The sequence below is a fragment of the Asparagus officinalis genome, chromosome 6 (assembly GCF_001876935.1).
Source record: "Asparagus officinalis chromosome 6, Aspof.V1, whole genome shotgun sequence".
NCBI classification, from domain to species: domain Eukaryota; kingdom Viridiplantae; phylum Streptophyta; class Magnoliopsida; order Asparagales; family Asparagaceae; genus Asparagus; species Asparagus officinalis.
This window is the reverse complement of record NC_033799.1, coordinates 2,092,707-2,115,594: the sequence shown is the minus strand read 5'-3', so window position 1 is coordinate 2,115,594 and position 22,888 is coordinate 2,092,707. Positions and strand designations below refer to the sequence as shown.

General features: G+C 36.3%; 3 protein-coding genes across 5 annotated transcripts; 2 read left to right on the top strand and 1 right to left on the bottom strand.

Moving 5' to 3' along the window:
- Positions 65 to 7,678, top strand: LOC109844344 (squalene monooxygenase-like). Its single transcript, XM_020413337.1, has 11 exons — positions 65 to 157; positions 228 to 307; positions 377 to 520; positions 2,525 to 2,636; positions 2,813 to 2,869; positions 2,940 to 3,057; positions 4,915 to 5,083; positions 5,311 to 5,529; positions 6,205 to 6,480; positions 6,892 to 7,170; positions 7,320 to 7,678. The coding sequence occupies exons 1-11, from the start codon at positions 136 to 138 to the stop codon at positions 7,422 to 7,424; spliced, it is 1,581 nt and encodes a 526-aa protein (XP_020268926.1). The 5' UTR covers positions 65 to 135; the 3' UTR covers positions 7,425 to 7,678.
- Positions 7,814 to 10,724, top strand: LOC109844347. 3 transcript variants are annotated; one of them, XM_020413339.1, is made up of 6 exons: positions 7,814 to 7,901; positions 8,036 to 8,145; positions 8,331 to 8,444; positions 9,020 to 9,145; positions 9,252 to 9,314; positions 10,478 to 10,724. In XM_020413339.1, exons 2-5 carry the CDS (start codon positions 8,069 to 8,071, stop codon positions 9,307 to 9,309), a joined length of 375 nt encoding a protein of 124 aa, XP_020268928.1. In that variant the 5' UTR covers positions 7,814 to 7,901; positions 8,036 to 8,068; the 3' UTR covers positions 9,310 to 9,314; positions 10,478 to 10,724. The 3 variants fall into 3 exon arrangements, with proteins under 3 accessions (XP_020268928.1, XP_020268930.1, XP_020268929.1); XM_020413341.1 differs by lacking the exon at positions 10,478 to 10,724 and adding an exon at positions 10,409 to 10,441; XM_020413340.1 differs by having other exon boundaries at positions 7,855 to 7,944.
- On the bottom strand, positions 18,099 to 21,877 carry LOC109844712 (PGR5-like protein 1B, chloroplastic). The gene is made up of 7 exons (XM_020413825.1): positions 21,794 to 21,877; positions 20,816 to 20,878; positions 20,642 to 20,728; positions 20,295 to 20,532; positions 18,861 to 18,934; positions 18,652 to 18,750; positions 18,099 to 18,382 (listed from the first exon to the last, which is right to left on the bottom strand). The coding sequence occupies exons 1-7, from the start codon at positions 21,875 to 21,877 to the stop codon at positions 18,293 to 18,295; spliced, it is 735 nt and encodes a 244-aa protein (XP_020269414.1). The 3' UTR covers positions 18,099 to 18,292.

Genomic DNA, 22,888 nt, shown 5'->3' with positions numbered 1-22,888 from the left:
GCGGAGAACACACCGGCGGAGGACCGGATCTCTCTAATTTAAGCGTCAAGCAGAAGAAAGAGAGAGAGAGAGGGGGAGGAAAAAAGAAGGAAAAAAAAAGGGGGGGCTTCAGGCTATTGAGCTTTAAAGGAGAAGATGGTGATGTTATTGAATCAGCATCTCTTCGGAGGGATCGTGGCTTCGATTCTAGGGTTCCTTCTCCTCTCGCAATTCTTCCGCAGAGGAACATCTCTTCGGAGGGATCGTGGCTTCGATTCTAGGGTTCCTTCTCCTCTCGCAATTCTTCCGCAGAGGAAAGAAGAACAAGGTCAATAATGAGGAGAAGATGGCTGGCGAGGTTGTTGAGATGACGTCATCACGAGACGGGGAGAACAAGGTCAATAATGAGGAGAAGATGGCTGGCGAGGTTGTTGAGATGACGTCATCACGAGACGGGGAATGTGGGTCCCGCGATGGGCCTGACGTTGTTGTCGTCGGCGCCGGAGTCGCCGGATCGGCCCTTGCCTATGCGCTTGGAAAGGTTGAATCTTTTTCCTCAAATCTGAACTGTTTTGCATCCCCTACTCTCCACCAATCTGATCTAGCCAAGTAATACTAATAACGATTAATTTTTAAATTTCATTAATTTAACTAAGCAGCTATGTATGGAAAGATTATTCATTTTAACAAAACTGAAATGACAAGTACTCATTTATAAGGTTAGAAGGGACACAATTGAAAGGCTACTACAATTTAGAAGGTAAAATAACTATTACTATGATTTTTATGGCACATATGGAAAAAACTCTTGGTATTATGTTCATTGATGTTTGGTTAATTTATGTGTCGTATTGAAAAATGGGAGATGAAATCTCTAAAATTGATTGTTTTAAGAAACTTTTTGAGATTTTGGATATCTGTTAATAAAATCAAATGAGCACAGAAGCAGTAACACAAGAACCAACTTCTTATTGTTTTGCAGCACAAAAGTAATATGGAATTTAGAATAATCATTAATCAATGATCAAACTCGGAGCAAACTTCTTATTGCTTTGCAGCACCCTTATTGAGTCTGGTGTTAATCCACCATTACTAGCGTTCAACAGTGCCCTACCTGCTCCCCATGAATGCTCCCTATACATCGTTTCTTTCCACTTTGGTATCTCGTGTATCTTTTTTCCAATATTGTTCGATATATTTTCTTTTATACTTTATGACTCTTTGGTCTCCTTTCTTATTTGGTTTAGCGAAGTTTCAGTTTTGCATTTATATGAATACAGTAGGAAGTTCATCTTCTTCTTTTTTTAATAACAAGAAGGCAAGGTTAAAAGTTTGTAACATGACATGTATCATGCTTGAAATTGAAATGTAATGAGAAGAAAATGTTCTTTCAAATAAGGAAACAAATTACGGGTTAGTTACACGTAGGTCCCCGGTTGTATGTCTGTTTTGGACTTTCTACACCTGTAGTTTTATTGTTGCAGATAGAGCCCTGGCTTAAATTACTTTTAACTCTTTTATCCTCAGATAGACTCAGTATTTTCACCTAGTGGCATATCTACCAACATTTCACCAAGTGTAAAAGAGGCAGAAGACCTGGGGGGTCTATATCCAATAATGAACTACAATGAAACTATGATGTTAAGTTCAAAACAAAAAGAGCGTAGGGGGTGTATGCACAATTAACCAAATTAATTGCAATTGGCTGGACACTATTATTTTGTAGTTCGTTAAGATACAGTTTAATCAGGTTTATCGGGAGTATTAGTTGGAGTTGAGTGCAACATGATCTGAACATATAGCCAAAAAGTGGGGAATGGGGCCTTTTAAAATGGAGTTGAAAGGGTGGGAATCTTTTCAACTAATGTACTCATTCTGCATATATTTGATTGACATCCTCTTTTGAGATAAATATACTCATTCTGTGAAAAACACTACTTAATATGCTGGTAAGTATATACGTGACCAAATACTTGCTACTTTTTACACACATATAAAGAACCAAGTGCTTGTTGATTCTTTTAAATGAACACAGTGTCTAAAGTTGAAGCCATTTATTGAGCTTATCAACTCACTTTGAGATATATTTTACTTGCTGAGATTAAAAAAACAAGTAGAATTTGATTGGTCACCAAATATATTCAAGAGAGATGGATTTCACTAGGTTTCAGATCCAAGATGGTGAAATTAAAAGAGGTAGGAACCTTTTAATGTAATGAAGAAGTAAAGCTTGATTTTTGAGAAAGACAGTATGGAGAAGCAATGTTGTTTCAGTTATCAGTATTTCTACGGGAAGTTTAGTAGGAAATAGTCGATCCTAGATTCCTAGGTAAAAGTTCATTGTAGCAAAATGGTAAATTCTATCTGTTTAATTGTGTTGTACTTTACATCATTGTTTTATTAAAGTTTTTTTTCTTTGTTACTTGTGGGCATGCCAGCATATACATCATATATTTCCTTCATGAGACAATCCTTACATCCTTTCATAGGACATGTCCAGGCCTCTAAACTGAGTTTTGAAGGAATTGGATTTTATTGTTTGTAGGATGGGCAGCGAGTGCATGTAATTGAGAGAGATTTGACAGAACCTGATAGAATTGTTGGTGAATTGTTACAACCTGGAGGCTACTTGAAACTAATTGAGCTGGGCCTTGAGGGTAAGGATTTAATCGCATCACTAATTCTTGCTTGAGTAAATTACTCCGAGCTCTTCATTATTATCTAATATTTGCAAATTGGTGCATTGTTCAATTGCATCTGGCTGTTGACTTTTATTGCGCAATCATTTGCAATCTTGAGAACACTGTACACTAAACAAATATTTATTTTCCAGATTGTGTGGATGAAATTGATGCCCAGAGGGTACTTGGGTATGCTCTTTTCAAGGATGGTAAGGATACCAAATTGTCTTATCCCTTGGAAGAATACCATTCAGATGTTGCATGCTCTTTTCAAGGATGGTAAGGATACCAAATTGTCTTATCCCTTGGAAGAATACCATTCAGATGTTGCGGGTAGGAGTTTTCACAATGGGCGGTTTATTCAAAGGATGCGAGAGAAAGCTGCGTCTTTGCCCAAGTAACCTTTTTTTTTTCCCCAAGTTTTTATGTAATGCTTATGTTGATCCTTAGTCAAATAATTGTTTTTTTTGGAAGTGAATATTAAAATCTGAAGTGAAAGTTGAAGAACTTCAGAAAATTTTCAAACTAGATTAATTTACTTTTTTTCTATTACATCTAGCTTCCTTGATATGATCCTTCACATTCTTAGTATTTATTGATATTTATGATTATCTACTATGTTTTATCCTTTTTGAACCTAAGGACTATGCCGTTTAATATATTTATGTGGCAACTTTATTATGGAAAAATGATCTGGTTACAAGAAAGAGCTTCCAGAGGAGCATTACTGACAACTGCTTTAGATGTTGCCATTAGACATAAAAATTAGCATCATACCTTTGGAGAATGAATGTTTTTGTTTAAGGGGCTGTTTAGTTGGCTAAAAAAATAAGGAAAAAAAAGGAAACATATTTCCTATAATAGGTTCATTTCTTGTGTTTGGTTCACTTCTTAAAAGTAAGAAAGGAGATGAGATGAGATGAGTTGTCACCATATTATTGGATGATGTGGGTGATTTGTTAAAAAACAAATTTCATGACTTATTTTGAGGTTGTTTGGTTGGCTAAAAAAACAAGGAAATCAATTATAAGAAATCTATTTTCTATAATAGGTTCTTTTGTTGTGTTTGGTTTATTCTTAAAACTAAGAAAAGAGATGAGATGTGATGAGTTGTCATTATATTATTGGATGATGTGACTCATATTTAGGGAAACACATTTCATGATTTATTTTGAGGAAATGGATGGAAATCAAATTTTAATGAGATGAGATGAGTTGTCACCATATTATTGGATGATGTGGGTGATTTGTTAAAAAACAAATTTCATGACTTATTTTGAGGTTGTTTGGTTGGCTAAAAAAACAAGGAAATCAATTATAAGAAATCTATTTTCTATAATAGGTTCTTTTGTTGTGTTTGGTTTATTCTTAAAACTAAGAAAAGAGATGAGATGTGATGAGTTGTCATTATATTATTGGATGATGTGACTCATATTTAGGGAAACCCATTTCATGATTTTTTGTGTGGAAATGGATGGAAATCAAATTTTAATGAGATGAGATGAGTTGTCACCATATTATTGGATGATGTGACTCATTTTTAAAGATGAGATGTTTTAATGAGATGAGATGAGTTGTCACCATATTATTGGATGATGTGACTCATTTTTAAAGATGAGATGAGTTGTCACCATATTATTGGATGATGGGGGTGTTTTTTTAAGGATGGAAATCAACTTTTAATGGTTTCCGGGGTCCTATTTTCTTTTCTTTGATTTTAGGAAACAAGTATTAAACATATGACAGAAAATAAGAATAATAATATGGAAAGACGACAACTAATTTTGTTGAAGCCGGACTAAGTTAATCTATAAATGCCAACAGCTCCAGTTTTAGGTGGAGTGGACATACTGAATGGTTCTATTCATTAAAAGCATATTTGGCCATGAAAATCAATAGGATGCACAATTGGATGTGTGACTCCACACTGTATGGCCTGTTGGATCAATCTGCAGAAACTAAGAAAGTGAAGTTACCCAGATTTAAATAATACTTCATGACTCTAGGACTTGATATGTAAGTTTTCATGATTAAGTAACGTGTAACATATTGTAGTTTATTTCTTTTCCAAGTGTAATGCAGGCTAAGTATGAACAAGTTTTGCATATTGCTATCAAAAGACGTAATTCTTTCCTGTTAGTTTGAAATGAATGATTTTGCAGCATGTCATCTCTGGTTATTTAGTTTCTTTTTATCTGATACACACTTCATGGTGAATTTTGTTTCTTTAATATGATTGCTCTGACTTTTGCAGTGTCCAGTTGGAGCAGGGAACCGTAACATCTTTGATTGAAGAGAATGGGACAGTTAAGGGGGTGTCATACAAGTCCAAATCTGGTGAAGAACTCAAAGCTTATGCACCTCTTACAATTGTATGTGATGGTTGCTTCTCAAATCTGCGGCGTGTTCTCTGCTCTCCAAAGGTGAAGAAAACAACTTAGCCTACAATATATTCTCTTGTTACTTATGAAGTCCTCGTCCACACCCACCACAGGTGATCTGGACGGTTGGGAGGTTCCAATATGGCTCTCATAGTCTTGGGTTTGATTCTGGGTTGGGTTATCAAAAAAAAAAAAAAGTCTTCGTCCACAATGGCCATTCCTTCTTTACTAAGGAGTAACAAAACATTAAATTACTTTATACAACGCAGGTGGATGTACCTTCTTGTTTTGTTGGTTTGGTCCTTGAGAACTGTGAGCTTCCATATCCAAACCATGGGCATGTTGTCTTGGCTGATCCTTCTCCGATACTATTTTATCCTATAAGCAGCACCGAAGTCCGCTGTTTGGTAGATGTACCCGGCCAGAAAGTGCCTTCTATAGCAAATGGTGAAATGGCTAAGTACCTGAAGACTGTCGTAGCTCCTCAGGTACATTTTAGTACGATTTGCAATTTTCTTTTTTATTGTGTGGTTTGTTTCTGTTGTCTCATAGGCTAATTTTGGTTGTGAGCACGAAGAATTCACGAGGTAAGGTCTTGTTTGTCTACTAGATAGAGGAAAAAGGAGAAGTTGGTGGTGGTTGGGAAGGAAAAGAAGGGTTATGTCATATTAGACTCCCAAACCTTTGTTAATTCTATATTGGACGCCCAAATCTTCATATTTCTAAATTGGACCCCTAATTCATTAAGTTGTTTAAATACGACCCCCAAATCTATTAAGTTATTGTGAATATGACCCCTAAATTTGTTAAGTTGCTTTGAATGAGACCCTCATTTCAAACAAATATGAAGATTCAGGGGATCTAATATAGAATTAACAAAGACTTGGGGGTCTAATATGGCACAAACCCAAAGATGAAAGGAAAACATAGTGTCTCCCTTGGAGCTGCAAAAAATCCCCACTTGGAAGTGTACATGGAAGCTAATAAATCATATCCTATTATTTCTTTGGAACAAAGTTACGCTTAATACTTTTAATGTTATTTTTCTATCAGAGATGATCATCAAATCATGTAATTTAACAGCTTGTGATGATGGTACTAGATTTCCTCATTCCTTATTTGCATTTATCACGCTTCTTACATGTACGTATCTCATCATTCAGGTCCCAGCTAAGCTGCATGATGCTTTTATTTCAGCCATTGATAGAGGAAGCATAAGAACTATGCCAAATAAGAGTATGCCAGCTGCTCCATATCCAACTCCTGGAGCCCTTTTAATGGGGGATGCATTCAACATGCGTCATCCTTTAACAGGTGGAGGAATGACTGTGGCATTGTCTGATATAGTTGTTCTTCGAAATCTCCTCAAGCCTTTGCCCAATCTCCATGATGCTGCTTCCCTGTGCAAATATTTAGAATCCTTCTATACCTTGCGCAAGGTAATCCATAGGATACTATAATTTTTCAAACTTGTTAACTTTCAGTCAAATCTCTTCAGTTATTTTCCTGTAAATGAAAAATATTACTGAGTTTCCAAATAAGAATATTTTGTCTTATTTGTATGATATGGTATATTATCTATGACTGATGTGATTATTTACTATAGCAATATCTTTTATTATTATTACTTTTCTCCTTTGTTTATTGCGACTATTAAGTAATGCAGTAATATTGCAAAAATTTTTGTACTGGAATTTGGTTTCCTAACGCTTTGCGTTTTTTGGGGGGTTCAATTTGGTATATATTCTATTTTAGATTCCTGTACCTAGCGGAATGTTTTCTTGCACTGCATATAGAAGTTTTTGTTATTCAAGATAAAAAATTCACATGTTACCCCTTTCTTTTTGCAGCCAGTGGCTTCTACGATAAACACCTTGGCTGGTGCCTTGTACAAGGTATTCAGTGCCTCACCAGATCAAGCAAGGAATGAGATGCGTCAAGCCTGTTTCGATTATCTCAGCCTTGGTGGTGTGTTTTCCAATGGACCTGTTGCTTTGCTATCTGGTCTTAATCCTCGTCCATTAAGCTTGGTTTGCCACTTCTTTGCTGTTGCAATCTATGGTGTTGGCCGTTTATTGCTGCCGTTTCCTTCTCCCAGGAAGCTATGGATCGGTGCAAGATTGATTTCAGTGAGTCATCATTAACAATGTTATTGCTTGCTTTCTTTATCAAGACATTGATATTGCTTGTTTAATTTTTGTTTCCTATTCTCGTTATTAGCTTGGTCCAATTTTCTTCTTTTCTTTTATTTTTCTTTAAATTTTTTATTTTTTTATAGGCAGCTTCAGGGATCATTTTCCCGATAATAAAAGCCGAAGGGGTTAGGCAAATGTTCTTCCCTGCAACTGTTCCTGCATACTATAGAGCTCCACCTGTTAAATGACAAATGGAAACAGTGCTCCCAATGCCGGGCGATTTAAGTCAACTACATGTGTCTCATTTGTGAAGAGTACAACTCATAATTCCCTATTTTTGTAATGGTACATGTATGTTATATGTTTTAACCTTGGTGGCATTTATCCTGGTTTTGGGACATCTAATAGTCATGTTCCTGATTTATGCATGTCGTATTTGTGTATTTATACGGTAATTTAATGTACGGACGATGTCAAGCAAAATTGTGGTTCTTGTGCTGAAGGTCTTGAAAACTGTACAAAATGTAAACTGATAGGACAAATTGTTACTGGGTGTCTGAGAGTCCCTTGATTTTCTTAGTTTTGGCCCCTTAATAATTTCCGTTGTTGTAACTCTGCATTATGGTAGCTGATGTACTAACTTTATATTTTCTAATCGATAGATCTTGGCTTAAACAGCAGGAACTGGCTTTAAAGATGCTGCAGGTAGTCGGGGACTTTTGACGGTAAGGGAGCTCGTGATTCATTTTGGTGATTCAGCTGGAAGCAGTGAATTTTTTTCCCCTGGAAGCAGTGAATTTTTTTCTTTCATTTGCTTCTGTCAGTGGTGTAATGGGTCTTTCCTTTTCTTTCCACACAGGCAGCCTTAGCTGCCCTTGCTGAGGTATGTAGCATGAGATTTGTGAATGGAGTGCGTACTCGAACTGGATTAATGGGAATTGACTACCCAACTGCATCATGGCTATATAGGTCAGTCCATTATGCGTTTGAGTGCTGCAAGGTAGACCCAAATATGGATGTGCATTTTCCCAATTCTCGAGTCCTAATTTCTCCATTACATTTTAATTTCTTTTTCTCCTTTTACTTTCTCATTATGTCTCTGCATTATGCTTGTACGAAGATTTTGACAGATAATGCGTTTTTCCTTCCTATAGAGAAATTGGACATAAGGAGTACAAAGTGAGTTCTGTGGATGATGTCTACAATCCATTTGTTTCCATGTACTTTGGTGCATCCTACTTTGACTGGCTGTCAGAATACAAAGGAAGGTGAGCCATATCACTTCTTTGACCTCAAGACCAGACTACAAATGTCTTGTGTCTTTGGCTCATTTGCCACGGTGAGATTATGGTTTAATGGTCATGTGCGTGTATGAGATGAAAGGGTATTCTTCTTATCATGTGTGGAATTTTCAACTCTTCGAGCATGGAATAAGGATCCTATCGGAACCGCATCATAGGAATGTGGTGGTTCGTATTATAGATGGAAGAGCTAAAATTCCAAAGCCAACCCCCCAACCACCATTAATGTTATGGATCACCAGTTCTATGCAGATGTTCTGATGGAATCTGCACCCTCGAGCATGTTATCATTTTATTCCTGAAAAAAAGAAGAAGGAAAACACCACAAAAAAGTCAATATTATTTGCAAAAGAAGCATGAGGAACACTACCAACTAACTTTAATGTGATCCTAATGAAACAATTATAAGAGTCGTTATTTAATTCTTCACATTGAAAATTCATAGGTTTATTGAGAGTGTATTGGATCGATAATATTTTACTGTCTGTTACATTATTAACAATCATTTTACTTCTGCTTGTGTGGCAATTTGTTGAAAGCAGGCAAAGAAACTATGAGTTCATTGTCCAGGCTTATTTAGGAGGGCCAGCAAATGTGAATTTCCAGGAGACAGGCCCTCTTTGGAAAAAGTTTCAGGAATCTTTGAGTCACTATGAAGTCCCGACAAGGTAAGCGGTCCCAAAAACTTTGTTATTTTGGTACATCATCATATTGTTAGTGAGGAAAATTCCTCTCAGAGTTAATCTATCACTTACAGCCTCTATTTTCTTGCAGCAAATTTCCCAGTGATTTGCCTGCCAGCGCAGAAGAAGGAAGATGCTGCATTTTATGAACCCGGTATGCCATCTTGATCTTACACACGTATGTTCATACATACAAATAGTAGACATCAATTTCAATTTTCGAACGTCACCTGATTATATTTGAACATCAAGCTTATAATTATGACCAAGTTATGTCAATTGGTTCCTAGGCCTATATCTTGCCTGAAGTAAAATGAAATTGACTGATATCCATACCTATCGTCCTGTCTACTGAGCTGTTTATTCCTCTAGGATACCTTGGGAAGGTGGTCCTTAGGTGCATTAATAAACTACATAATTTAGCAAATCTGGGATTCATTTACTTCCAAGTAAACCAACTTGGTCTCTAAGCACTAATTTAACTTAAAAAAGGTTCCTCAGCATTATGCCTCTCATTTATTCTTATAGCTTCTTTAAGAAACTTGACTCCAACAAAGAGAGCTGTCATAAATTATTGGTTGGTACACTGGCCTTAAAACTTCATCCAGCCTTCTATATCGGCTTCTCATTATGGTTATCTTGCTCCATGACCCCATTCTGGTGTGGAATTGGCTAAGAAGACGACACTGATGATAATGAGAATATTAATTGCGTGAAATTAGAATTTGACAGATTAAATTCTTGATGCTTTAATTGACTTAGACAAGTATAACTTAATAGCACTAGGCATTAGATTTGTTATTACAGTAGTGGTAGAGTATTCTAGCTTATTTTAGCATTGAAGTCTTTGGTGTTTCTCACTTTTATGTTTTCTTTTACCATAATTTCTCGTGGTGTAAAATACGACTTTTGTTATGGTTGTATATGAAACTCTATGCAGTCGATCAAAATTATTTTTGGGTGTTATACAAAGGCTAAATATCATAAATCCCCCTTAGGTTTGGATGATTATCGGAAAACCCCCTTAACTTAAAAAATATCAGAAAACCCCCTTTAAGTTTAGGGGTTATTAGAAAACCCCTTTTATATAACTCTGATATTTGGACTTATATAAAAGCTCATTATACATCCTTCTAAAATCAATATAGAGAATGGAATAGGTGTAGATTTACTAATTTTTATTTCATGTCTTTAATGATCATTAGATCTCCTTGCAATGATTAATTTTGCTTGGTTGGAATTCTTCAGGTCTGCGGCATGAAGATCTAGTTCAGTTGAACTTGCAATGATTAATTTTGCTTGGTTGGAATTCTTCAGGTCTGCGGCATGAAGATCTAGTTCAGTTGAATTGTTCCCATATTATATGGATTCTCAAACTGCAGAAGAGATCAACAACTTCATCCACAAGATCTCACTAAGCTCTCTTACATGTAACTATCAACTTCCTATGATTGTGTTTTTTCTTAGCTTTATACGTCAATTGATATTCATAAAGTTGTGTTGTTCAGAAAATAAGGTAATAAAAAGGGAGCTGCTATTTGTCTCGCAAAGCCCATCACACACGCAGTGTTGTTCAGAAAATAAGGTAATAAAAAGGGAGCTGCTATTTGTCTCGCAAAGCCCATCACACACGCAGCGCGCAATAGAGAGAGAAACAGGGGGTGGGACCCACAGGGGACAAAATCAGCTGTGGGTCCCACTCCCCCTGTTTCTCTCTCTTGCGTGCTGCGTGCGTGATGAGCTTTGCGAGACAAATAGCATTTTCGTAATAAAAAGCATTCTTTTGGCTAATTTGAATGGAACTAATCATCTAGGTAAGGCTTCATTGTTTCCAAGGCATAATCCATGTCATAATTTTTTAATTTGTTTTCTTTATCTTAATCTGTAATGATTCGTCACTGTGCAGAACCTTTTTTGTTTGATTTTTGATACTTGTATATTTAATTAGTTGGAATTGTGTACCTGCTACTTAGGATATAATATAAAGTACTCATGTGATCATTATTATAATGTAGCATATATTATTATAAAGTACAGTGCAAAGTTCAAACATTAGTGGTAGAAAATTAAACAAAACGTTGGAGTTTGTTAACAACCACCTTCCTACCCATTTAATCACATGCAGGCAATGTGGTAATTCCAAGAAAGGGGGATAAAAAAATAAAGGCTGGAGGTACCTTGGAGACTGGAGATTGCATAATTTAATGTTCAAGTTCACTTAAAATGCTATTACTTTAAAATGATTATTGTTCAAACAGTCAATTCTGATGGATTTGGTCATAAAAGGATACGGAAAACATCATCTATAATCTTTTCCTGTTGGTGGTTGACTGCATCTCATATGGTTTGGTGCAATCCACAAATTATTAAATGGATGATTGCAATTTATATAATGACAAATGACCAATATTGCAGTAGCTTATGCTGGCTAGAAGTGCTCAAGATTGACACTGGTATTAAAAAGTAGATTAAATGTCTCACCAACTAAATTACACTTCTCTTGCGTCGTCATAATTTCTCTGAAGTACCAGTCATACTACTGAACTAATGCATTTGACATTTTGGTTTACATCTACTAGAGTAAACTTGAGAGTATTCTCCTATTAAATAGACTTACTAGTGTGCACCCCGTGACCACCATTTTTTTTCCTTTTTTTTATATTTCTGCTACAGAATTACTGTATCCAAACACATTTTTTCTGTAATTGCTACAATATCTCGTCTGAGCTACAGTATAACACTACAGCAGCACTGACACAGTAATAATTTACTGTAGCGTGAACAGTGAATCTTGGATCCTACCGTTATTACAGAGGAATAGATTAGAGGAGAGAAACAAGGACCACTTACTGATTGTGGGGACACATCCCATGTTAGTAGATTGAAAGAGATTGGATGGCGGGTCCCACAACTTTCTATCCTAGCTGTGATTGTGTCAGCAGTTAAGACATTCCTTCACCCAAAGCGTGGTAGAGAGAAGAGGAGGTTGCCTTCTTTGCAGTAAAAAAAAAAAAGGATCAACTGCTTGTGTATATTTGCTATGGTGTTACACCCGTATTTTCTGGATATTACTACTTGCACCCTTGGTATCTCCGACAGGATTACATTTTTGCCCTTAATTATTTTCATTTAATCTTTACTGAAGGGTATTATAGTGTAGTGAAATGGTGAGTTTCGTTTGACATATAAACTAATATGGGATGCAAGTGTTAATAAAATACTTAGAGTGTACAATGGCTTATACCTTATAATACAAGGACTGTATCAGCAATTTGTCTTGATGAAGACTATTCGGTAAATCATATCCACTGTGAGCTATATTTTAAGATATAAATGAATAAAATACAATGTGTACCTCAGAATTGCAATGAATAATCTCATAAACAAGGTGAAAATCTTGAGGATCTAGAGTTTTGTCTGTTTGACTATATATGGTCCTTGATGCATGTGAATATATGGAGGAGTTGTGGTCTCCAATGCACATGGAGGAGATGGACCCTGTTCCCAATTTGGCCAATATTTTAGGACATATTCTTAAGGGCCCCCTAGTCATTTTGACCAGTTCAAATATTAAGTCTTTAGAATTAGAGAAGTTTGATCTAATTATATCTCATATATATTTAATCCACATGATCCACTTCTCAGTAACAACTCTGTCCCAAAAATAAGGGTTGATGAACCGCTTCCTAGTGTGTTTTAAGTAAAATTTAAATTGAGGGGGGGAAACACAAAACAGTTGTGAGTGAAATTAGGGTACACAATTCCAAAACCTATCCTTAAATCAAGGATCAGATATTCCCCATAACCTCTTTCTCTCTCTCTCTCTATATATATATATCCAATAACAACCACACACTACGTACTACTCATTAAGATCTCAGCATCTCCATCCATCAAACACAAAAACAAAACTCACAAAATGCCAGCTCATCCTCAATCCACCACGGCCGCATGAAGAAGCTCAAGAAGGAGAGCCACAAGATGCTGTGCTTGGCGCCTCGGCCAGTGGCTTTCGACTGCCGTTATGATCCCCTGAGTTATGCGAGAAACTTTGATGGTGGCGACGATTCTCATTTGCCGTATGCATTTGCTTCGAGGTTTGTCGCTGCCGCGAAAACGCCGCTGGTTCAGGGGAACAATGTTACTAGATGATTTTTCTTTTTCTTTTTTATTGTTATTTTTTTGATGGATTAAGAGGGAAATGAGGATGATGATGGGGGGTATATATGTTCTGTTAGATGTGGGTTATTGTAGGTTTTTTTTACCCCTCTGTTTCCTTTTTGTTGTTTTTATAATTTTTGTTACCATGGATTTTTGTAAGGGTAACTGAATAAATGGGATCTGAATTTGTTCTCTCTGTTTTTGTTACCATGAAACCCCTTATCAATCTATCCAGGGGATGTAGTTACTTCAGCTTCACAGATTATGTGATCTTGAACTAGATAATGATCAATGCTAAAACTCGCGAGAAGAATGAATTAAAATAATACAGCTATAAACTAAATTTGCGCATAATTATATTTAGACAATTCTGAATTCCTTAAAATGGGAAGTTGTCACGCTGTCACTGCAGAATTATCTTCCTAATTGAGATACACAAGTAGATTCATAATTTTCATCAGTCATATAAGCCAACATTCTTGTCCTGTTTTGTTCTTTTTGAGCCAATGACAATTAACTAAGCATATTTTAAATTTACCCATTTCATGGGCTAACCCATGATACTTGTTCATTTCATTCTTTTCGACCTCATGACAATTCATCACGCTTACCAAAAAATTCGTGATTTTCGTGGGTTATAACCCATAGCTTCAATCTATTTTCATTAGTTTCGACCTAATGACAATTAAATTTTCCTTCATGAAAAGTCATGATTTTCATAGGCTATATCGCACAATTTTCATAAATTTTCGTTATTTACCCAATGGCAAATAAATATGGATACTTCACAATTCGTTATTACCCATAACTTTTGCTCATTTTTGTATGTTTTGATCTAATACAAATTAAGTGTGCGAACATCAATATTCACGATTTTCATGGCTTATAACCCACAATTTTCGTCAATTATCATTCTTTCGACATATGGCAAGTAATTATAACTACCTCACGATTTTAATGGATTTATACCCACGATTTTGACATTCTTTAGTTTCGTCCCAATTGAGAGTAATTATACATACTTCGAAATTTATGATTTTTAATAGGTTATAACTCACGATTTTGTCATTTTTTAGCATTTTTGACTGAGTAACAACTAATTATGCATATAATTCAACATTCATGGGCTTACCCGTGATTTCCATAATTCGTGAATTTCATTAGCTATAACACATTATTGTTGTTAATTTCTCTTAGTTTCGACCCAATGATAATTAAGTTTTGTGTTCTAAAAAATGGCAATTCTCATGGGCTACAATTTTTATTAATTTTCGTCCTTCTTGACCCAATGACAAATAAATATTTGTGATATTTTTGATTTTTAGTAGTTATAGCCAACGATTTTTGTCTAGATTTTACCTTTTCGAGCCAATGACAATGAGCTAAGTATATTTTAAAATTTTCAATTTCATGAGTTATAACCCACGATCTTTGCTCATTTTTGTTTGTTTCGACTAAATGCCAATTAAAGTTTCTTTCATTAAAAGTCATGATTTTCATGAGCTATAAGGAATGATTTTAGTAAATTTAAGTTATTCTACCCAATGAAAATAAGTAATCTTTCTAAGTTTCTCTGTAAATAATAAACAAAAATAAGAGGAAAAAAAAATATGTGGGTCGTATATGATCTGCAGGAAAAAAAAAAAACAGACCCAAGAATGATAGATAGAATAGATAAATAAGGTAGATAACAGGACTGAAATCATAAATATTCAGGGAACCACAAAATATACATTGGGGTACAGAAACTGACACCGCAAATGTTGAAGTTGCCTCATCGACCACCAAGCAGTGGTTGTATAGTGGTTAAAGTTCATCAAAAGGCAAGAGCAATATTTGGTTCCCAGGATAGGCACTAAGGCATGCACAGTGTTATCAATGCGCAATGCTGGGCGCAAGGTCTCTTCACACGCACATGCGCAAGGTGCAATATGATGCTCGTGCCCGAGTGAAGCGAGACACACACCACACGCATAATTTTTCAAGATGGTTATCAAACATGAAAGAGCATGTTTTTATATTTTCACATAAAAATATGTCAAGATAAATAGTATCTACTATGAAATCACAAAATAATGTCTTAATCTCTTATGCAAACACATCCAACGGGAGCGAAGTTCATAAAATCAAAAGTCAAATCAAGACTAATATTAAAGCGAACTTATGGTCTTCAATTGAGCTACTATAACGGCCTGACGGTTTTATTTTGCTTTTTGAGATATGATTCGTCAAGTATAAAGGCTCGATTGAATTGTTAAAGAACAATATTATATGATGCTATGCCTAGCATGCACCCCACGTGAAGCATATGTCACTTGTGAGGCGCAAAGGGCGTTGTTGCATCAGATGCAAGGCACTTCACCATTACCCCACATCGCAGGGCATATAAGGTGCAGTGAGGCGCGCGCGCCTTTGAAAACACTGCACCCAACACCTATTTCCCAAAAATTAATGAAAATAGAATACTAATAATCAAGGAGATAATTTCAAAGATCATTCTCATAGAGTAAGTCAGTACGACCTACTAAGATAAGTTCCATTATCAAATGCACTTGGTCATCCTCTTATTATTAAGCATGCAACCTTAATAACATTTACGAGACAAGTATTCTGCCTATTTATTTATGTACTAACATATCAGCATTAATTACTGAACACTTGATATTATAAGTTAATATATAAATTGATTTGCCAAAAGACGGTTATTTTCTTCTCATCCACAAATTTATGTACTAACATGTACAGTTAAAAAGTTTAAAACTTTTCGAATAGTGTGAAGAAAAAGAGACAAAATCACAAAATTTCCATGTAATTTAGATTGGACAAATTTTCAAAACCGACCCTTTTGGGTTTTTAATTGCAAAAAACGACCGGTTTTGAAAATATTTACAAAAACCGACCTGTTTTCAGCCAGGGGCTGAAAACAGGTCGGTTTTTGTAATTTTTTTTGGGAAACTTCACGGGAGTTGAACTCCCGTGAAGTTTTTCTCATAACAAAACTTCACGGGAGTTGAACTCCCGTGAAGTTTGGGAAATTTTTTTTTAAAAACCGACCCAGTTTCAACCAACTGGGTCGGTTTTTATAAATAAGATTGAAATGGGTCGTTTTTTGCAATTAAAATCCCAAAGTGGTCGGTTTTGAAAATTTGTCCAATTTAGATTTCTATGTCCAAGACTGTTGAAAACTCTAAAATTTCTGAAGGCCATTGACAAACTCTAAAGTTTGCAAATTTGCCGTACCTCGATTCAGTACGTTCTCTTCAACCTCGGAATTGATCGAGCCTAAAGAACCGCGAAAGGAGGTCGAAGCAAGTTCCGGTCTCTGTCGCCGGATCCGGATCTCTCTCTCTCTCTCTCTGGCACGCCAATCGGAGCTCCGCCATCTTCTCGTGGGTCGAATCCACCGTCGCCGCCCGCTCCATCTCCCAACGGCGACCGTTTTCAGATCATGTTATCGGGTACGGATTTGGGGAAAGATCGGGTTCGGGTTAGGGATTTGAGGAAATGGAGGGAAAATTCAGATTAGGGTTTTTGAATTTGATGTGGAAAAGATTTGGGCCTGTGTTAGCGGTCCGGCCTGCTATAAAAGGCCGAATTAATTTTCACAAACTATCGCGAGGCCCAATATCTTTATCCGTTATCTCCTGTTATTTTGTATGTTCTCAAAGATTTTGTTGTAAACTAGAACTAGTATTCATCCCCTGCTAAGCACGGCATCCTTATAGATTATTCTTGAATACAGAATGAAGAAAAGATAGTAAGTATCACGCATTGAATAGCCGTAGAAGGAAGCAACTTTGTCACGTGTCTAGAATTGAACACAGGATTGTGGAAGGTACATTAGAACCTCTCAACTATCCGGGTCTCCCGCGATGGTTACTTAATCCACAAATTAACTAGCACCAAAATCTTATCATTTCTATTTATATTTAGAATTATGTTACACATATATTATCGTATTATGCTCAAACTTGAAATAAAGCCAACTCATGCTGCGTTTTCACTAGGCAACCACCTTATACTTGCACAAATAATATTCAAAGCTAGTAATAAACATTTCTTTAAAAAAAATAATGCAATCAGACTCTCAATGTCCAAAATAATAATAATAATAATAATCTATACTACTATATAATAGAAATAGTGGGGGCAGGCCTAAAAAAATGGATGAGAGGTGGACATTTGCTCCATTCTAATTGTATTTGAAAGGATAGAATTGTAAATTTATAGGAGAACTTTTTCCCCTTCTTTTTTTTTTCTAGAACTTTCTAAAATGTTGACACATGAGCTTATTATTAAAGCTCACTAACATACCCGTTATATTGCATATTATAAGAGATATGAGTAAATGTGATAAAGTTCTTTTCCAAACAAAAGTGCACATAAATAAATACAATAAAAATAACAGTTCTATGCTCCAATGTCAATATTATCGAAAGTGTATATCTAGATATTTGAGCTAAAAATAAATAAAATGATAACTTGAACGGAAGATGAAAAACAGACTCTTCTCAATAACATTATTATCTAAGAAAATTACGTCATTGCCCGAATTGAAATATTTATCATAATCAATTCCAAATAAGATAAATAGAATATAGCTTCTTAAAGCGCTTGGAAAAATTGATGATCATTTAGGTCATTAAAGTGACGCGTTTTATATTTAAAAAAACTAGAATATTTAAGTTTTAATCTCTGTTGCAAGTCCATTTGCATGTACAACACAAGCAAATTCAACACCCTTAGGCCTTAGCAATCCCAACAGGGCAACTTAAAATGTTTTCTACGGCTTAGCATAGCATTGAAGGGCACGCAAAATTCCTTCAAGAGATTTAATAAATCCACAAATCCTTGGTACAACAATCAGAACTGATCATATCTGAACAGCTTTTTTGTATACAGTTTGTCAAAAAGAAAAGAATGATGCTGTACATTGTGATATCTTTCGGCCGTATTTTCATTGACTGGCCCTCACATTTTCCTCGGATTTTTTGGAGTGGCTCGTGAAACAAGGTAAATGCGACCGTACACCCAACGTCGCCCAGGTTTACAGACAGATCGCTGAGGGGGAAAAAGGAGGAAAGATTTATCAACTATACAAAGAGAAGCTATGAATTCATCATTCTTAGAAATATTGTTACGATAACAACAACAAGAGCCTGTCAGTGAGCATGTCTAGGCACCCACAAGCATTTCTTGTTTTGTTTTCCGTTGATATTTTGTTCGCTTAATGTTTATGGCATCAGTAAGCATATGGGAAATTAACATGTGCCCAGAAAAAAATCTTGTTCATGTGCTTATATGAATGAAAAGAGGGAGCAAATGCATACCTCTACTTTGGGGCGAAACACCAAGGAACTCTCACATACATGACACTCTGTGTCATGAGGATGCAAGTTTGATTTCTCTGCTTTGACAAATGCAAAGACCTGCAAGCATTCATCACTTTTAAAATAGATTCGGTAGATGATAATCCACCCAAAGCAATCTAACACACAACACACATGAAAATTGAGAATCTAAGGCTTAGGTTCTCAACCTCCTCGCCGCAATTTGGACATGAGCCTTTTAACGCAACCAAGTCATTCCTCCATAGGCCTGTCAGTGCTTCAACTGTAGAACACCAATAATACAACTAGTTATTCTGTGAAATTGAAAACATGAAGGAGGTCCGTTAATTTTATAAGTTCATTCCTTCAGTATTGTGTGTGAACTCATTTAACACTAACATAGTTCTTAGATTGAGAAGGGGAACAAGTTTACCCACAAACAAATTCCCTTGTACACTGTTTTTCTTTTTAATTCTTACATTCTTATTTCTTGGAGGGTGGGGTAGATTATAAAGGAACTCCTGTTTTCCTCGAAAAATATAACTCCTAATTATTCTCAGAGAAAAGACTTTGTCCTCCAGAAGCTTTTATATATCATGGCAGGCTCGACCATGATATTGATCGTTCAGAATGCTAACAATAAATATCAAACACATCAGACACAAGTTTTAAATCTATGTCATTTACGTTCCACAACAATATCATCAATTTACTTGGTTCTAACTAATCATAACCCTCATGCTCCTTATCGACATGAAAAGGTAAGGTGAATCATCATCACCCATACACATAATATCTTTTCACCATCTCCATCTATTGATTGAATATTCGATACCATATGGTTTTGGGACCGCAAATGTCTAAAGCCACAGTACGCATAGTATCATAAGTATTTTACTGTGTTGTGAAAAAAAAGAAAATAACAGAAGTTAACACCTTTTCTAGTCATTCATCTAATCACTTGAAGGAGCAGATCTGACGCAAGCATCTGGGAAAATAGGACATCATCTCAGGCCTTTCCCACCAAAAACGTATTGGCTAGGAGAACAACTCAAAGTCAATAAAGCTTACAAATAAATGACCAAGTTTTTATGACCAGCAGCTGCCAACTATCAATTGAGTTCGTCTCAAATTCTTTACTAAGGTAACTTGACCCCTCCCGTCATCATTCCACATTTTATCCTTCTAGCTTTGGAAAATTGTGGCAAGCACGAAACTCACTTTCATAAAAGTTTATAAACATTGAAGATAGAACTATATCTAAACAAGGAAATCTTGTCTTCTTTCACTAAAGGTGTTGGGTTAAGAAGCCTATGGGTGAAGATTTAGTGATTACAATCAAGAGCAACTGCCTTCAAGTACTCTAGACTTTGAAGCTGGGATTGCATACACAGGAGCAAATGCGAACCGAACTATCCAAGAGATCATCCACGATTAATGGAGGAGGGGATAATGAATAAACTGGAAATGCGGGAATTCCTCTTTGAGGTTAAAGGATCACAGATTGTTCCTCGACACCCTAATTAGACATTTCAAGCAAATCATCCAAAATTAGACGTAACGCACTCCGTAGCAATTTTTACATGCACTCCGAACTAAGAAAAATGACAAGCAGATTTTGCGATTAGAAGGGTATCTCTCACCAGAAGCAGATGCAACGGGATAACCAACCAAATAACCTAGTCCAATGAACAGAGCAACATTTAACATCATAAGCGCGTCAGATGGAGATTGATCGCTGCGAAAGAAATATCTCGAGTGGATAGCATCATCAAGAGCTTGGCCGATAGCGTAAATGATAGGAACAAGAATAGCAGCAGATCCAAAAACAAATAGTAAGATCCAAACGCTTGCTAATGCAATAACTTGTGAGCGGTCCTCCTGCCCTACACCCAAACCATGTCAAAGCCTCAAACAAGCGGATAGCAACAGTTTCTAGAACTAAAGAGATCGGCTGTAGCCACATTAATCATGTAAGCAAGAAAATTACCTCAGCATCTGCATATGTCGATTGACGTCTGAGACTACAGCGAGGATACTTTACAACAGATTTTGAACCGTAGAGTCGTAGTTTTAGCTGTTATGAATGAGTTTTTTTGAATTTTCCAGAATAACAGAGTATTGCTTATACGTCAAGCGAAGGCGAGGAATGCAACAAATTTACCTCAACTTTATCAAACATGTCATCAACAATTAATGGCTCGCCGTTATAATAGGAATATCGGGCCTGTAAAATCAAACCAAATTAGTGTTAGGATTGTGTCTTTGATTCTTTGTATAACTTTATGAGAATTAGATAGGGTTAGAGATCTATCGTGATTAGGAGATTGGGTCTCATCATGATTAGGAGTTTGAATCCTATTCTAATTAGGAAGTTAGGCTAGAGATAGAGTTTGGTTTCCCTATATATATTCTTCTATTGTTTAAGGAAAAACCAAGAAAAAACAGAGGAGAAAGAGCTAATATTCTTATAATCTAGGGTTAGCAGAGGGCGTAACCGGATTCAAGAATATTGTGCGAGAGGCGAGGGTTTCGTAGTCTTTGTCCGTGCAAAAGATTACATCATTGGGAGAGAGTTTCGCAATCTTTGTCCGTTCAAAAGATTGTAATTTGGAGGTGATAGTGGATTGATTTTAATCCTGTGGTTTTTCCTTGTTGAGGGTTTTCCACGTTAAATCCCGTGTGATTTTATTTACCGCGTTTGGTGATTTTTCGGGGTTTTTGCGAGATTTAAAAATCCTAGCAAGTGGTATCAGAGCAGGGTTCGACGATTCGTACAGGTTTGACCGGTGTGCGATTGGTGAAGGTGTCGGCAGTCGAAGTGTGGTGATCGACATCGGAGAAAAAAGTTAATGTAGCAAATACTGTAGCAACATCGGGATACTGTTCACACAAATCCGACGATTGAGATTGATTTGTCTTTTGATCGAGGATTTGTAGGCGGATTTGGGTGATCCAGGAGTCGTTCCTAGAATTTTTCGACGTGCTAAGATCGTTTTTGACGTTGGTTTTATCAAATTCAATCTCTACAGTGACTTATTTGAATTTTGATTGCGGTTATAGGATGATAACTTCTTCGGGTCCGAAATTTAATAGTCTGTTATTCAACTGCAAGACAAATTTGATGGAAGATAGGGCAAACGAGTATGCGACAGATGAGATTGGCGTAGAGAATCAAATGTGATTCTAGCAGTAAAGTTGTCAGCATATAATTATTCAGCGTCATAGCGGGAGGAGTAGTTGGTTGGTATGTAGACTCGACGAGGACAGTGCCAGATTAGGTGGAGTTTGCAAGCGAGCACGACTGAGTGACACACAGGGAGATAGAGATGGTGACACTGGACTTGAAGACAATGAACACTCATATTCGGTCCAAGCTAAGTGATAGAGGAGATGGAGGCATCTGGCTCGTAGTGTAGAGTAGGAGAGGTGCATCGATATGATTCAAGACGAGCAATGCAGATAGAGTACGAGACAACAAGTAGGGGAAGGCTACTGTCAAGTTCAGTTTGAGAGGAGAAGCATGATTGATTTGTTTCTAATGTTAGAGGTGACGAAGATCTTTTAGTGTACACAAGAGAGGTGGAGGCACCACGGTGAAGTAGATGATAGCGAGAGTTACGGGACGTCCTAGTTAGAGTGCAGATACTTCAATTTGTAGTGCGAAAGAAATAGAAGACTCTAACGGGAGAGACAAAGTTTCAAGACAAAGATGATATATCTTCAATGGAGTTTGGGAATCAAATCCAAGGTGAAGATTGTTAGGATTGTGTCTTTGTCTCTTTGATTTTTTGTATAACTTTATAAGAATTAGATAGGTTTAGAGATCTATCGTGATTAGAAGATTGAATGCCATCATGATTAGGAGTTTGAATCATATTCTAATTAGTAAGTTAGGCGAGAAATAGGGTTTGNAGTTCTCATTGATATATAATAGATTTCTAGTATTGTTGCACGTGGACGTAGGTCGAAGTTGGTTGATCGAACCACGTAAATCTCGGTGTTCTTTTTTTTATTGTGGTTGTTTCATATCTTGTTGATTGTGGGTTGGCTTCCGAGTTACGCGAATCGTATTATGCGGGGAGACTAAAATTCCCTAACAATTAGACCGACTAACAAATATAATCATGAAATTCAATCAATACCCATCACCGGAAAACAATCAATCAACGCAAATCCAATCTTGAACATAAGATAAACAAAATAAAAATAAATAAATAAATTACAAACCTGCTGG